This window comes from Lytechinus variegatus, chromosome 4 (genome assembly GCF_018143015.1).
Source record: "Lytechinus variegatus isolate NC3 chromosome 4, Lvar_3.0, whole genome shotgun sequence".
NCBI classification, from domain to species: Eukaryota; Metazoa; Echinodermata; class Echinoidea; order Temnopleuroida; family Toxopneustidae; genus Lytechinus; species Lytechinus variegatus.
Window position 1 is genome coordinate 55,699,474 of NC_054743.1, and position 16,347 is coordinate 55,715,820.

The 16,347-nt window shown below is 34.0% G+C and overlaps 1 protein-coding gene across 1 annotated transcript in view; it reads left to right on the top strand.

The window, feature by feature from the left end:
* Positions 1-1,211: 1,211 nt before the first annotated feature.
* LOC121413079 overlaps positions 1,212-16,347 on the top strand; it is a 29,737-nt gene continuing 14,601 nt past the window's right edge. Inside the window, exons 1-5 of the mRNA XM_041605843.1 lie at positions 1,212-1,418; positions 7,397-7,585; positions 11,766-11,954; positions 12,692-12,880; positions 15,495-15,683. Of these exons, the coding sequence (XP_041461777.1) occupies positions 1,212-1,418; positions 7,397-7,585; positions 11,766-11,954; positions 12,692-12,880; positions 15,495-15,683 (963 nt within the window). The remainder of the gene's footprint in view (positions 1,419-7,396; positions 7,586-11,765; positions 11,955-12,691; positions 12,881-15,494; positions 15,684-16,347) is intronic.

The following is a 16,347-nucleotide window of genomic DNA, read 5'->3' on the forward strand; positions in this document are numbered from 1 at the left end:
CGGATCCTTCATTGTCGTCGTACTTAGCGCTGAATGCAATATATAGATAAAGCAAATTCAGACAAAGAGCACAATTTGAGTATATAACCAGACCGGGAATGACGAAGCCTGCATTATATTTGATGAAACAGTTTGAGGCATGTCTTCAATGAATATGCAATAAACATGACGCGTATGCTCATGTCAAATCCTCACTTAGCATTTTTTGTTGTTTGAAATTACGTTTTTGAAAATAATGTCAACCGCGAAAGGACAATTGTTTTTTTAACAACACTTCAGTAATCGTGAGATAAATATTATTGCAACTAATTTTGTTACAAGAGAGACATATACAACATCAACGTGCTTTTGTTTGTTTTTGTTTTTAATCTTTCCCACTACCTTTTTTCATCTTTCTGGCCCAATCCTCTCTTTGTATCTTCTTTTAATTAGCCTTTTCCTTTACTCACCTTTTCTCTGTCTGCCTCTCTTTGCCGTCTCTATCGTTTCCCATCTCTTCTTTTCTTTTACTTTCCATTTATGTACAATGTGCCTCTTTGTATTGGTTATACAACATTTTTGCGTACTTAACATGTAAATGTTAAATCCATAGATGATTTTTTCCCCAACAATTCATTTCATTGTATCTCGATATGAAGTACTAGTAATTGTATTCAAATTATATCATTTCATGTTTGTACTGTAAGTATTATTCTGTCATTGTAGATTGGACACAGGTTTATTTTTAATTCCGCCTTTGGCTGCGAGGCATGTCTTAATAAACCATTTTGCATTTAATTGAATTGAATCCACATGTTTCAATTTGGAATTGATTGGATATCATGTTATGTCAAAGGAAAGTTGGGAACTGAAGTCATCAGCACAACTATTGCATACTGCATTCATGGCAGCGTGCTTTTGACCGTTTTCACAAAATAAAGCTTAATTATGAATTTCAACCATATTTCTTTATATTAATAAGATATAAAGGGCAAATTCACAGCCTTCGATTACACAAGCAAATACAGCATGAATAAAACAATAATTTTCCTTTCATTTATAGTTGTTAGATGCTTTAGAGCAAATTACTGTGATTTTCATAACATTACGTGAACGACCAAGAGTTATTGCCAACGATTCGATGATCCATGTTTGTTCTTTAATCGAATGTAGAATAGAGTTCAATGGTTTAGTCAGACCCTTGTTTGATAACGTATTTTTATTTCAACATTATGTCACCATTATTCCAGATTGAGCGTCTTGATATCGATGACATTAAGCTCAGTCAACGTCAGTCTGCATCGCGTGATCTCGCTCAGTTCATTTGTAAGATGCCTCATCTCAGGGAACTTCATCTCGGTGATGCATACAGAAACACCAGTCCCTCGCTTCATGACGAGTTCTATTCAACGTTGTCATCATTAGCATCGTCTGCAAAGGTATCTTTTTAGTTTTTTATTTTCGTTCTCTTCAAGTGTCATAGCATTTTTCTCCAGTTGATGCAGTATAAGGTGATGAGAATTTTCACTTTTTAAAACTGAATTTTGTCTATTGTTATATACCAGAGGAATGATATATCTTTATGGTTTGAACATTGTGTAGGCATAAAGTGTTTGGCCCAATTTGTATTATTTTATTATTCTGTGGAACATTTTTAACCATTACCTTGATTTACTTTTAAAGTTATATTATAATCCGTTAGTTATTCCAGGAAACCGAGATAAGGAGACTCTGCTTCAAATTGAATTTCATTTTCTTTTATGTCCTTTATATTTTACTTAAGTTTGTATTGTATTTTATGTTTGAATTGAAAGAGAAGCAGAACGAATTCAGTCAATCTATCATGATATTCTTAATTCACCTTCTTATAGTCACAGACTCCAGCACGCAAAAGTTTTGGAAGCCATATTGGATTTTTGGTCATACCAGATAAATGACTGGCCTTAAAACATGTCCTAATGTATTATTTTGGCCCTTTAACCAGTGGTTTAGACACCAACATCGCATCTCCCAGGCCAATATGAAATAAGCTATGTCGGCTTTAAGTAGCAGCAGTCAATTTAGAATCAATTTTTGGAAGCCAACTTAGATTTTTTTTACCGACCAGGCGACCGACTGTCCTCGTAACTTGCACTAATGTATTAATTGATCCTTCAAACTAGTGGTTTAGACACCAAAATCACATCTCCCAGGCCGATATGAAATAAGCTACGTCTGCTTTAAGTATCAGTAGCCTATTTTTAAGATCAGATCAATTTTGGACTCCATCTTCGATTTTTGGACATACCAGACCATTGACTGTCCATGAAACTTATCCTTGTATATTATTTGACCCTTGAAACCAGTGGTTTAGACATCAAAATCACATATCCCATGCCAAAATGAAATGAGCTATGTCCGCTTAAGTATTAGTAGCCATTTCAGAATCAATTTTTGGAGTCCATCGGGGATTTTTGCACATACCAGACCACTGACTTTGCTTGTAACTTGTCCCAATGTATTATTTGACCCATTTATCCATGGTATAGACACAAACAATCATATTTCTGGACCTTTAGCAAAGTATGTAGGTTTTTTTTTCAGTAGCCACAGCCATTTTCGACTCCCTTTTTGGAGCCATCTTGGATTGTTGAACATACTGGACCACTGACTGTCCTTGTAACTAGTCTCAATGTCTTTTTTGACCTTTGAAATCATCGTCTAGTCACCAAAATTATTATATCCCATGCGGATATCAAATGAACTATGTCCATTTTAATTATCAACAGCCATTTTAAACTCCATTTTTCGAATCCATTTTGGATTTTTGGACACACCAGACCACTAGCTTTCCTTGTAACTTGCTTAAATGTACATATAACCCTCAAAACCCCTGAATGAAATAAAATAATTTAGATGAATTGTTGATTTTCAGCCCACGGCAGCATTTCGGGTGCCATCTTGGATTTGCCTGGTACACTGGAGGGCCTATTATTCATTCTACCCTAAATCAATGTTTACCCCCTGTTACACCCACAAATGTAATAATCGCCCACAAATGTAATAACGCCCACAAATGTAATAACACTTTACCCACAAATGTAATAACGCCCACAAATGTAATAACACTTTACCCACAAATGTAATAATTTTTGATCGCCCACAAATGTAATAACACTTTACCCACAAATGTAATAACGCCCACAAATGTAATAACACTTTACCCACAAATGTAATAATGCACATTACACACAAATGCAATAATGACTTTACCCACAAATGTAATAAATTTGAAGTGATTTTTGGCGAATTCGTTCTAAACTAATATCCTATAGTAATGCGTTCATATAGCACAAAAGTTCAAAGTATTTTTTCCAGACCCGGTTAATGAAATATTACAGTACAAGTCCAAGTCTTTATCCAGACCCGGTTTTTCAAAATTATAATATACGTCCAAAGTCTTTTTACCAGACCGGTTGTTTCAAAATTGTTGTTGTTGTTGTTGTTTTGGCTTATACGGCGCGTGTCATTCAGTAGTGAATATTTGCGCCAGTAATATATTTATAATATACGTCGAAAGTCTTTTTTCCAGACCCGGTTAATGAAATATTACAGTACAAGTCCAAGTCTTTTTCCAGACCCGGTTTTTCAAAATTATAATATACGTCCAAAGTCTTTTTACCAGACCGGTTGTTTCAAAATTGTTGTTGTTGTTGTTGTTTTGGCTTATACGGCGCGTGTCATTCAGTAGTGAATATTTGCGCCAGTAGTATATTTATAATATACGTCGAAAGTCTTTTTTCCAGACCCGGTTAATTAAAAAATTATAATGCAAGTCCAAAGTCTTTTTTTTCAGACCCGGTCGTTTCAAAAGTTATAATATATGAGGGGTAAAGGCAACACTCTAAGCCCAAGCATTTTAAGTGGGTTTAATTTTGAATATTGGTCTCAGCTGTCATTTTTTTCAATATTTCTTTATCTTTTAAATAACCGGGTCCAGACGAAAGACTAAGCATAATACTCGTGTTATTCCATAAGAATAAGAATATGAGTCTTTTGTTTTTAGGATTGTTTAAATCATGTTTAAATCACCGGGTCTGGAATAAAGACAACGCTCTAAACATGTACTTTTCTACATGCATGGTCTTAATTTGGAGGATTGTTGGTTCTTAGATTCGTTGTCGGGGGGTTGAGTTTTATTGATTTTTTATTCCTGAAATAATTGTGTCTGGAGGAAAGTCGATCTTCGACAATCGGTCTTCATGTTGTTCCACAGTAATTAGATTATTGGGTATTCGTTTTAGAATATTTGTAAAAACTATTTTATTTTTCAAATAGTAACCAAGTCTGGAGAAAGGATATCTGCTTTACCCACGCGTTATTACAATGTTTTGTAGGGGTAGTAGTATTATTTTAAAAAAGATATATTTTTACTGGGTGAAACTTTGGAAATTTGGTCTTAGATTTGAAGTTTTTCAGTTACTTTTTTTAATAGCCGGGTCTGGAGGAAAGAGTACGTTTTAAAACTCGTGTTATTCCAGGAGAATAAGAATATAAGGTCTTATGTTAGAAGATTTTTTTCGTAACTCTTTTAGGTCTGGAATAAAGACAACATTCTAAGCCTCTTTAATACAGGTTCTTAGGTTGAAGGTTTGTTTGGTCTTAGACTTTGATTTTTTTTAATTCTTACTATTAGCATGTGTTTTTTGAAGAAAAAAATGGTCGGGCTGAAAGACAACGCTATATCCAGCATTAATAAGATTATTGGGTCGTTATACTGTTTTTAAACTGTTGTTCATAATGTTTAGATAACAGGTAACCGGGTCTGGAGAAAAGACTACGCTTGATTCTCAAGTTACTCTTAGTGCACATATTCACAATATACACCGTATAAGTTAAAACACAACAAAGACATTAATTCCACCAGTTTTAATTAACTGGGTCTGGAGAAAAGACTAAGCTCGATTCCCATTTTTTCCACAGGAATATCATTATTGTATCTTAGTTTGGACTTATATTATAAATTTTGAAATAACTGGGTCTGGAAAAAAGACTTTGGACTTATTAAAATTCTTGAAACAACCGGGTCTGGAAAAAAGACTTTGGATTTATATCACAATTTTTGAAACAACCGGGTCTGGAAAAAGACTTTGGACTTTTATTATATTTTTTTAAACAACCGGGTCTGGAAAAAAGACTTTGGATTTATATTATAGTTTTTGAAACAACCGGGTCTGGAAAAAAAGACTTGGGACTTGTACTTTGATGTTTTATTAACCCGGTCTGAAAAAAAGACTTTGCACTTTTGTGCTATATGAACGCATTACTATAGGATTTTAGTTAAGAACGGATTCGCCAAAAATCCCTTCAAATTTATTACATTTGTGGGTAAAGTCGTTATTACATTTGTGGGCGATCAAAAATTATTACATTTGTGGGTAAAGTGTTATTACATTTGTGGGCGTTATTACATTTGTGGGTGCAACATCCCCCCCCCGACCATGGAATATAAACCGTAGTAGGATTCTAGGTTGGATAATGTGTCAGTTGTATCCATTTTCAGTGAATGACGGCTATCCTGGACGACATCTTGTTAAACTAACCACTTTCCCGGATGCGGATTTTGGTAGATTTTTGGTATATTATTCCTGAGGTCGAATAGTACAGAACACCGTTGAAAAATTATTTGTTGCAATTTGTTCCGGGTAAGGACGCGTTCGGTCGTATATTGACCCGTCTACATGTTAAACAGAAAAAAAACAGAAATCATGTAATACCATTTAAGGCACTTGCCAGTTTAAAACGAAACTCGAATTTCAATTTCATTTTCTTTTCCCAGAGTGTTTGTCCCGTTGAAGACACCGATGGGAAAAAAAATTGAGTCGAAATTAAAAAAAAACACGCCAGAAATCCAAAACCCAAGCGATTTCGCGCGCAACAATTGTGATTAGTCCAGGGCCGTCACCAGCTTTTTTCTAGGGGGGGGGGGTGCTTTTTATGAAAAAAAACACAAAAACACAAAAAACAACGTATTAACTCAATTTCATGCAGTTATATAGCCCGCCGGCCAGATCTTTTTCAAAAGAGCCCTCAAGTATCACTACCCCCCCCCCTCCGGTTTTTTTTGTTCTGAAGGGGGGTGCGTTCGCACCCTCCGCACCCCCCCTGGCGACGGCCCTGTTAGTATAAGCCCTTTGAAGTATTTTGGGCAATAAAACAAGTTAAGTTAAAAATAGTAAAAGATATCTTCAATTCAATTTTTTTCTTCTTCATTATTAAGGTCTACACTTATTCGCCTAACTATTTTAAAGTCTTGTGCAAATAATTTATCACTAACTTTTCAAAGGTAAGTGGTGCTTACTCAAGCCGAAATATTTTTTGACAGTTACATCGTAATTTGCTTAAATGTATCTGTACCAATGTTAAGATGTGGCAAAAATCTTAAGGATATTACAAATGTCTAATTTTACAGGATTTTTTTAAGAGTATTTTTTATACGCACTGTATATTTGCAACTAATTTTGTTACAAGAAAGACATATACAGCATCTACGTAATTTTGTTTGCTTTGTTTTGAATCTTTGCCACAATTTTCTTCGTCTTTCTGGCCCAATCTTCTCTCTTTATGTTCTATCTATATATCCTTTTAATTACCCTTTCATTTTACTCACCTTTTCTCTGTCTGTCTCCCTTTGCCGTCTTTATTATTTCCCATCTCTTCTTTTCTAATAATTTCCATTTATGTCCAATGTGCCTCTTTCTAGTGGTTATAATTAAATATGCGTACTTAATATTCAAATATTTAATACAATGTATGCTTTTTTTCAACAATTTATTTCCTTGTGTTATGATAAATATGCTAGTAATTGCATTCAATTTATATAATTTCATGCTTGTACTGTAAGTATTATTCTGTCATTGTAAATTGGACACATGTTTTTTATTCAGCCTTTGGATGCAAGGCGTGTTTAATAAACCATTTTCGAATTGAATTGAATTCACATGTTTCAAATTTGAATTGATTGGATATCATGTTATGTCCAAGGAAAGCTGGGAACTGAAGTCATTAGCACAAATATTGCATACTGCATTCATGGCAGCGTGCTTTTGACCGTTTTCACAAAATAAAGCTTAATTATGAATTTCAACTATATTTCTTTTTATTAATAAGATATAAAGGGCAAATTCACAGCCTTCGATTACATAACCAAATATAGCATGAATAAAACAATTATTTTCCTTTCATTTAAAGTTGGTAGAGGCTTTAGAGCAAATTGCTGTGATTTTCATAACATTATGTGAACGACCAACAGTTATTTCCAATGATTCGATGATCCATGTTTGTTCTTTAATCGAATGTAGAATAGAGTTCAATGGTTTAGTCAGGCCCTTGTTTGATGATGTATTTTTGTTGCTTCATCACGTTACTATTATTCCAGATTGAGCGTCTTATTATCAATTACTTTGATCTCAGTCAACGTCAGTCTGCATCGTGTGATCTCGCTCAGTTCATTTGTAAGATGCCTCATCTCAGGGAACTTCATCTCGGTGATACATACAGAAACATCAGTCCCTCGCCTCATGACGAGTTCTATTCAACGTTGTCATCATTAGCATCGTCTGCAAAGGTATCTTTTTATTTTTTTTATTTTCGTTCTCTTCAAGTTTCATAGCATTTTTCTCCAGTTGATGCAGTATAAGGTGATGAGAATTTTCACTTTTTAAAACTGAATTTTGTCTAATGTTATATACCAGAGTAATGATATATCATTATGGTTTGAACATTGTGTATAGGCATAAAGTGTTTGGCCCAATTTATATTATTTTATTATTCTGTGGAACATTTTTAACCATTACCTTGATTTACTTTTAAAGTTATATTATAATCCGTTAGTTATTCCAGGAAACCGAGATAAGCAGACTCTGCTTCAAATTGAATTTCATTTTCTTTTATGTCCTTTATATTTTACCTAAGTTTGTATTGTATTTTATGTTTGAATTGAAAGAGAAGCAGAACGAATTCAGTCAATCTATCATGATATTCTTAATTCACCTTCTTATAGTCACAGACTCCAGCACGCAAAAGTTTTGGAAGCCATATTGGATTTTTGGTCATACCAGACAAATGACTGGCCTTAAAAGGAAATGCCCTTTTTACACAGGATTTTCTTAACCCCGGACTATCGCTAACCCCATACTATCCTTAACTTCGTACTATTTTTTTCCTCTTCACGCATGCCAAATTGTTATTGCTAACCCCGGATAAGAAATGCTTGCTTTTCACACACGAAACTCGCTAACCCCGGACTAGTGGTTTTTGTCGATCATTCGTAGTACAAGTACTTCACTCGTACACTTTTTACACACGCTACAATTTCCTTAATCCTGTACGATAGGTGGGGCCAAATTGCCATTTAGCCCCACCTATATATAGTACGGGGTTAAGCTTAGCCCACTTTTGTTTTACACATGCGATCTTCAATTCAATTTCAATTCAATTTATTAATAATTCATAAAATACAAAGCACATATATACAATAAAATGTATATGGGTATCACAACAAAAGCCTATGGCTTGCTAAACAGTGATCCCTTTACATACAAAATATACATTATGACATGGTAAATCAAGAACTTAAAGAACAATCAAATCTACAATGGGTCAATTACAACCAGACTACAAACAACAGACACACACACAAAAACACACACACACACATTAATAAAAAATGTTTGTGAAGGTTTTGTAGAATCAATATGCAGATAAAATAATTTTTCTATATTTAGATTTAAAAGCATATTGTGAATGTATATTTTTTATTTCAGATGTAAGAGCATTCCATAACTTACTACATTTAAAGATGATGGAGTTACGCTGTGTGAGATATATACGACAATGTGGCAAGATAGCGTTATTCTTATTACGTGTATTAAATGAGTGCTTAAATTTACTGTTAGAAAATAAATCATCTTAACCCCGTACTATTGCTCTTAGCACCGCAATTGGTGGGATAACCCTGCTTTTTGCAGGGCCAAATAATCCCGTACTAAAGGTGGGGTTAGCACACTTTGCAAAAATGCTGTGTAAAAAGAAAGTGGGCTAAGCTTAACCCCGTACTATAGGTGGGGCTAAATTGCCATTTAGCCCCACCTATAGTACGGGGTTAAGGAATTTTAGCCTGTGTAAAAAGGGTGCTAATGTATTATTTGGCCCTTAACCCAGTGGTTTAGACACCAAAACTGCATCTCCCAGGCCAATATGAGCTATGTCCGCTTTAAATAGCAACAGTCAATTTAGAATCAATTTTTGGAAGCCAACTAAGATTTATTTTTTACCGACCAGGCGACCGACTGTCCTCGTAACTTGCACTAATGTATTAATTGATCCTTGAAACTAGTGGTTTAGACACCAAAATCACATCTCCCAGGCCGATATGAAATAAGCTACGTCTGCTTTAAGTATCAGTAGCCTATTTTTAAGATTAGATCAATTTTGGACTCCATCTTCGATTTTTGGACATACCAGACCATTGGCCGTCTATGAAACTAATCCTTGTATATTATTTGAACCTTGAAACCAGTGGTTTAGACATCAAAATCACATATCCCATGCCAAAATGAAATGAGCTATGTCCGCTTAAGTATTAGTAGCCATTTCAGAATCAATTTTTGGAGTCCATCGGGGATTTTTGCACATACCAGACCACTGATTTTGCTTGTAACTTGTCACAATGTATTATTTAACCCATTTATCCATGGTATAGACACAAACAATCATATTTCTGGACCTTTAGCAAAGTATGTAGGTTTTTTTTCAGTAGCAACAGCCATTTTCGACTCCCTTTTTGGAAGCCATCTTGGATTGTTGAACATACTGGACCACTAGCTTTCCTTGTAACTTGCTTCAATGTGCATATAACCCTTAAAACCCCTGAATAAAATAAAATAATTTAGATGAATTGTGGATTTTCAGCCTACGGCAACATTTCGGGTGCCATCTTGGATTTGCCTGGTACACTGGAGGGCCTACATGTATAATTCATTCTACCCTTAATCAATGTATAACCCCCTCCCATACCATGGAATATGAACCGAAATAGGATTATAGGTTGGATAATGTGTCAGTTGTATCCATTTTCAGTGAATGGCGGCCATCCTGGACGCCATCTTGTAAAACTAACCACTTTCCCGGATGCGGTTTTGGTAGATTTTTAGTATATTATTCCTGAGGTCGAATAGTACAGAACACCGTTGAAAAATCATTTGTTGCAATTTGTTCCGGGTAAGGCCGCGTTAAGTCGTATATTGACCCGTCTATATGTTAAACAGAAAAAAAGGAAATCATGTAATATATCATTTAAGGCACTTGCCGGTTTAAAACGAAACTCGAATTTCAATTTCATTTTCTTTTCCCAGAGTGTTTGTTCCATTGAAGACACCGATGGGAAAAAAAATCGCGTCGAAATAAAAAAAACCCGCCAGAAATCCAAAACCCAAGCGATTTCGCACGCGACCCGAGTGATAGTATAAGCCCTTTGAAGTGTTTTGGGCAATAAAACTAGTTAAGTTAAAAATAGTAAAAGATATCTTCAAATCATTTTTTTTTCTTCTTCATTATTATGGTCTACACTTATTCACCTAACTATTTTAAAGTCTTGTGCAAATAATTTTTCACTAACTTTTTCAAAGGTAAGTGGTGCTTACTCAAGCCGAAATATTTTCTGACAGTTATATCGTAATTTGCTTAAATGTATCTGTATTCTGTACCAATGTTAAGATGTGGCAAAAATATTCAGGATATTACAAATGTCTAATTTTACAGGATTTTTTTCTAAGAGTATTTTTTTATACGCACTGTATATTTCCAACTAATTTTGTTTACAAGAAAGACATATACAGCATCCACGTGATTTTGTTTGCTTTGTTTTGAATCTTTGCCACAATTTTCTTCGTCTTTCTGGCCCAATCTTCTCTCTTTATGTTCTATCTATCTATCTATCTATATCTATATCTATCTATATATCCTTTTAATTACCCTTTCACTTTACTCACCTTTTCTCTGTCTGTCTCCCTTTGCCGTCTTTATTATTTCCCATCTCTTTTTCGTTTCTAATAATTTCCATATATGTCCAATGTGCCTCTTTCTAGTGGTTATAATTAAATGTGCGTACTTAACATTAAAATATTTAATACAATGTATGATTTTTTTTCAACAATTTATTTCCTTGTGTTATGATAAAAATGCTAGTAATTACATTCAAATTATATCACTTCATGTTTGTACTGTAAGTATTATTCTGTCATTGTAAATTGGACACATGTTTTTTATTCAGCCTTTGGATGCGGGGCAAGTTTAATAAACCATTGTTTGAATTGAATTGAATCCACATGTTTCAATTTTGAATTGATTAGATATCATGTTATGTCAAAGGAAAGCTGGGAACTGAAGTCATCACCACAACTATTGCATACTGCATTTATGGCAGCCTGCTTGGCTGCTTTACTTATGAAATTCAACCATATTTCTTTTTATCAATAAGAATAAAGAGCAAATTAACAGCCTTCGATTACACCAGCAAATATAGCATGATTAAAAAAATCCCTTTCATTTATCATATAGTTGTTGGAGGCTTTAGGGCAAATTAATGTGATTTTCATAACATTATGTGAACGACCAAGAGTAATTTTCAATGATTCGATGATCCATGTTTGTTCTTTAATCGAATGTAGAATAGAGTTCAATAAAATTAGTCAGACCCTTGTTTGATAACGTATTTTTATTTCAACATTATGTCACTATTATTCCAGATTGAGCATCTTGATATCGAGTACATTGATCTCAGTCAACGTCAGTCTGCATCACGTGATCTGGCTCAGTTCATTTGTAAGATGCCTCATCTGAGGGAACTTCATCTCGGGGATAGATATGGAATCACCAGTCCCTCACTTCATGAAGAGTTCTATTCAACGTTATCATCCTTAGCATCGTCTGCCAAGGTATATTTTCAGTTTCTTATTTTCGTTCTCTTCGTGTTTCTTAGCATTTTTTTAGTGCAGTATGAAGTGATAAAGACATTCACTTTCTCAAACTGAAAATTTTCTAATGTTATATACTAGAGGAAAGATGTATCATTATGATTTGAACATTGTGTATGGGCATAAAGCGTTTGACCAAATTTGTATTATTTTATTATTCTGTATTTTCCCAGCGTGTTTGTCCCATAGAAGACACTGAATTTTTTCGACAGTTATATCGTTATTAGCTTAACCAATGTAAAGATGTGGAAAAATCTTCAGAATATTACAAATGTGTGATTTTACAGGATTTGTTTCCACGTGTAAACTTTTTTGATACGCACTGTATACTTGCAACTTATTTTGTTACAAGAAAGACTTATACAGTCTCCACGTGCTTTTATTTGTTTTTGTTTTTGATATTTGCTAAAATTTCTTCATCTCTCTGGCCCAATCTTCTCTCTGTATTTTTTTTTATCTATATCCCCTTTTGATGACCCTTTTCCCTTTACTCACCTTTCTCTGTCTACCTCCCATTGCCGTCTTTATCATTTCCCATGTCTTCTTTTCTAATGCTTTTCATTTATTTACAATGTACCTATTTATAGTGGTTATAATTAATTGTTCTTTAATCAAATGTAGAATAGAGTTTAATGGTTTAGTCAGACCCTTGTTTGATGACGTATTTTCATTTCAACATTATGCCACGATTATTGCAGATTGAGCGTCTTAATATCAAGTACATTGATCTCAGTCAACGTCAGTCTACATCACGTGATCTGGCTCAGTTCATTTGTAAGATGCCTCATCTCAGGGAACTTCATCTCGGGGATAGATATGGAACCACCAGTCCCTCACTTCATGAAGAGTTCTATTCAACGTTATCATCCTTAGCATCGTCTGCCAAGGTATATTTTCAGTTTCTTAGTTTCGTTCTCTTCATGTTTTATAGCATTTTCTTCCAATTAGTGCATTATGAAGTGATGAGGATATTCACATTCTCAAACTGAAATTTGTCTAATGTTTTATACCAGAGGAATGATATATTATTATAGTTTCATCATTGTGTAAAGGCATAAAGCGTTTTGCCCAATTTGTATTATTTTTTTATTCTGTTGAACATTCTTTTCTATTACCATGATTTCATTTTAACAGTTTGAAATTTTAATTTCAATCCGGTAGTTATTCCAGGAAACCGAGATAAGCAGACTTTGCTTCAAAGTTGATTTCCTTTTCTTTTTGTCTCACCTGCTTTTTTCGATGGCGGCGGCGTCAATACCAAGTCTTAACCTGAGGTTAAGTTTTTTGAAATGACAGCATAACTTAGAAAATATATAGATTGAGTTCATGAAACTTATACATAAGGTTAATCAAGTATCACTGAACATCTTGCATGGGTTTCACGCCACATGATCAAGGCCACAGGTCATTTATGGTCAATGAACTTTGGCCGAATTTGGGCTATCTGTTGAATTACCATAACTGAAAATTTATGGATCTGATTCATGAAACTTAGAAATAATAATAATCAAGTATCACTGAACATCCCGTGCGAGTTTCAGGTCACATGATTAAGGTCAAAGGTCATTTAAGGTCGATGAACTTTGGCCACGTTAGAGGTATCTGTTGAATTGCCATCATATCTCTATAATTGTATTGGTCAACTTTATAAAACGTGGAAATAAGAGTAACCAATTATCACTGAACATCTTGTGTGAGTTATAGTAGTTATCAAAAATCAACACTGCTGCTATATTAAATCACGTGATGCAGGTGAGACGGCCAGAGGCATTCCACTTGTTTGTTCTTTATATTTTATTTAAGTTTGTATTTCAATTTGTGTTTGAATTGAAATAGCAGCAAAATGAATTCAATCAATCTATAATGATATTCTTGATTTCACCTTCTTATAGTCCTTATAGTCACACACTCCAGTCCGCTAATTATACTTAATCCCTCTTTCCTTGGACGTACTGTACTTTACATGTTCTCTCCTGATTGATTAAAGACCATTATAATTTTTATTTCAGATATGTCATAGGTCAGGAGGTAGAGGGTTATTTGATTGTTTATTGAAATGAACCATTATTTTTTTACTCTTTTCCCTTGTTCACAAGTGCGTAAATGATAATAGAACAAATAACGACAGACGCGTCCGTCTAGTAATGTACATAATGTCTAACATATTACGTTCAAATAATAAACTATGAACCTGTAGGTGCCATTCGAACGTTGTTTCATCAAATATATTCGGAGGCTGTTTCTTCTAATTTAAAACAAGCGATTTGAATATCCTTGTACCTTCAAATTTAATCGAAATTTAAATGAATATGACATATAATCTAAGTGGCTCACAATAAAGGTAACCTGTATGTTCTATTCCTTTATTAAGGCCTTGTTTCACGCTGAACGCAATATAATTTGAATTGATAAAGCAAACTCAGAGAAATCACATGTTGATAATTTGATCTAAACTACATGGAATAAGGAAGATTGCTTTACATTTGGTGAAGCAGTTTAATACATGTCTTTCCACTGAATATGTAATGACCATGATTAAGACGCTTATGATGACATTTCAATATCATTTTTATATTGTATGAAATTACATTAATTCAAGCATTGTCAACAGTGAATGAACAAAAATAAGATTTTTATTACAACACTGTTGTATTTTTCCGACTGGTTTCGTTGCAAGTGGGACATACCATATCCAAATGTTTAATTTTGTATTGATATCATAACAAAAGAAAGCCGGGAACTGAAATCATCTGCACAACAATTGCATACTGTCTTCCTGACAGCGTAATTGACTGTTTTCGCAAAATAATAAGTATTGAAATTCAATGATTAAATTATACATCAGATATTGCCGGAATTTACAGTTTTTGGTCGTTGAATTTCACATTATTTAGATATAATTATTTCACCCCGGGGTACCATTTAAACTGCAAGGAAATATATTTACACTGGCAAAGTCATAGAGAAGATGAGACAAAGGTAGAAAGGATGGTATCTTAATATTTTCCAGCTGATATAGAAATATGAATATAAATATATTGAAAAACATAAGCGATTTGTAAGAAGGCAGTATATAGGCCGACATATCCATTATTTTTTTACGAGATGAAATGACCTTAGATGTCTTTTTCAATGTCTTTTTAGAAATTTCAAATGTTGCATAACGAATACATGATACCCGGATCACCATGCCTATTTAATGAATGATGAATCTTCACGTAACACCGACCAGGTTTTTTCATTAAAGGAAATATGGCAAATTAACAGCCTTTGATTAGATAAACATTATCATGATTAAGAATAATTATATTTCCATTCATCGTTGTTAGAGCTAATTGCTGTGATTTTCATAACATTTTGTGATCGACGAAGAATAATTCACAATAAGTCGATGATCCAGGTTTGTTCATTTAACCGAATGTAGAATAGAGTTCAATGGGTTAGTCAGACCCTTGTTTGATGACGTATTTTTATTTCAACATTATGTCACTATTATTCCAGATTGAGTGTCTTGATATCAATGGCATTGATCTCAGTCAACGTCAGTCTGCATCACGTCATCTGGCTCAGTTCATTTGTATGATGCCTAATCTCAGGGAACTTCATCTCGGGGATAGATATGGAACCACCAGTCCTTCACTTCATGACAAGTTCTATTCAACGTTATCATCCTTAGCATTGTCTGCAAAGGTATATTTTCAGTTTCTTATTGTCGTTCTCTTCATGTTTCATAGCATTTTCTTCCAATTAGTGCAGTATGAAGTGATAAGGACATTCACTATTCAAACTGAAATTTGTCTAATGTTTTATACCAGAGAAATGATATATTATTATAGTTTCATCCTTGTGTATAGGCATAAAGCGTTTTGCCCAATTTGTATTATTTTTTATTCTGTTGAACATTCTTTTCTATTACCATGATTTCATTTTGACAGTTTAAAATTACATTTTAATCCGGTAGTTATTCCAGGAAACCGACATAAGCAGACTTGGCTTCAAAGTTGATTTCCTTTTCTGTTTGTCTCACCTGCATAGTAGAGTGAGGCTATATAGGGGCCGCTTTTCCCGACGGCGGCGGCGTCAATACCAAGTCTTAACCTGAGGATAAGTTTTTTGAAATGACAGCATAACTTAGAAAGTATATGGACCTAGTTCATGAAACTTGATTATAGAATTTACAAGTATTACCCAACATCCTGCCTGAATGTCATGTCACATGACTAAGGTCAAAGGTCATGTAGGGTCAATGAACTTAGACCATGTTTGGGGTCTCAACATCAAAATCTTAACCTAAGGTTAAGTTTTTGAAATGTCATCATAACTTAGAAAATATATAGACTTAGTTCATGAAACT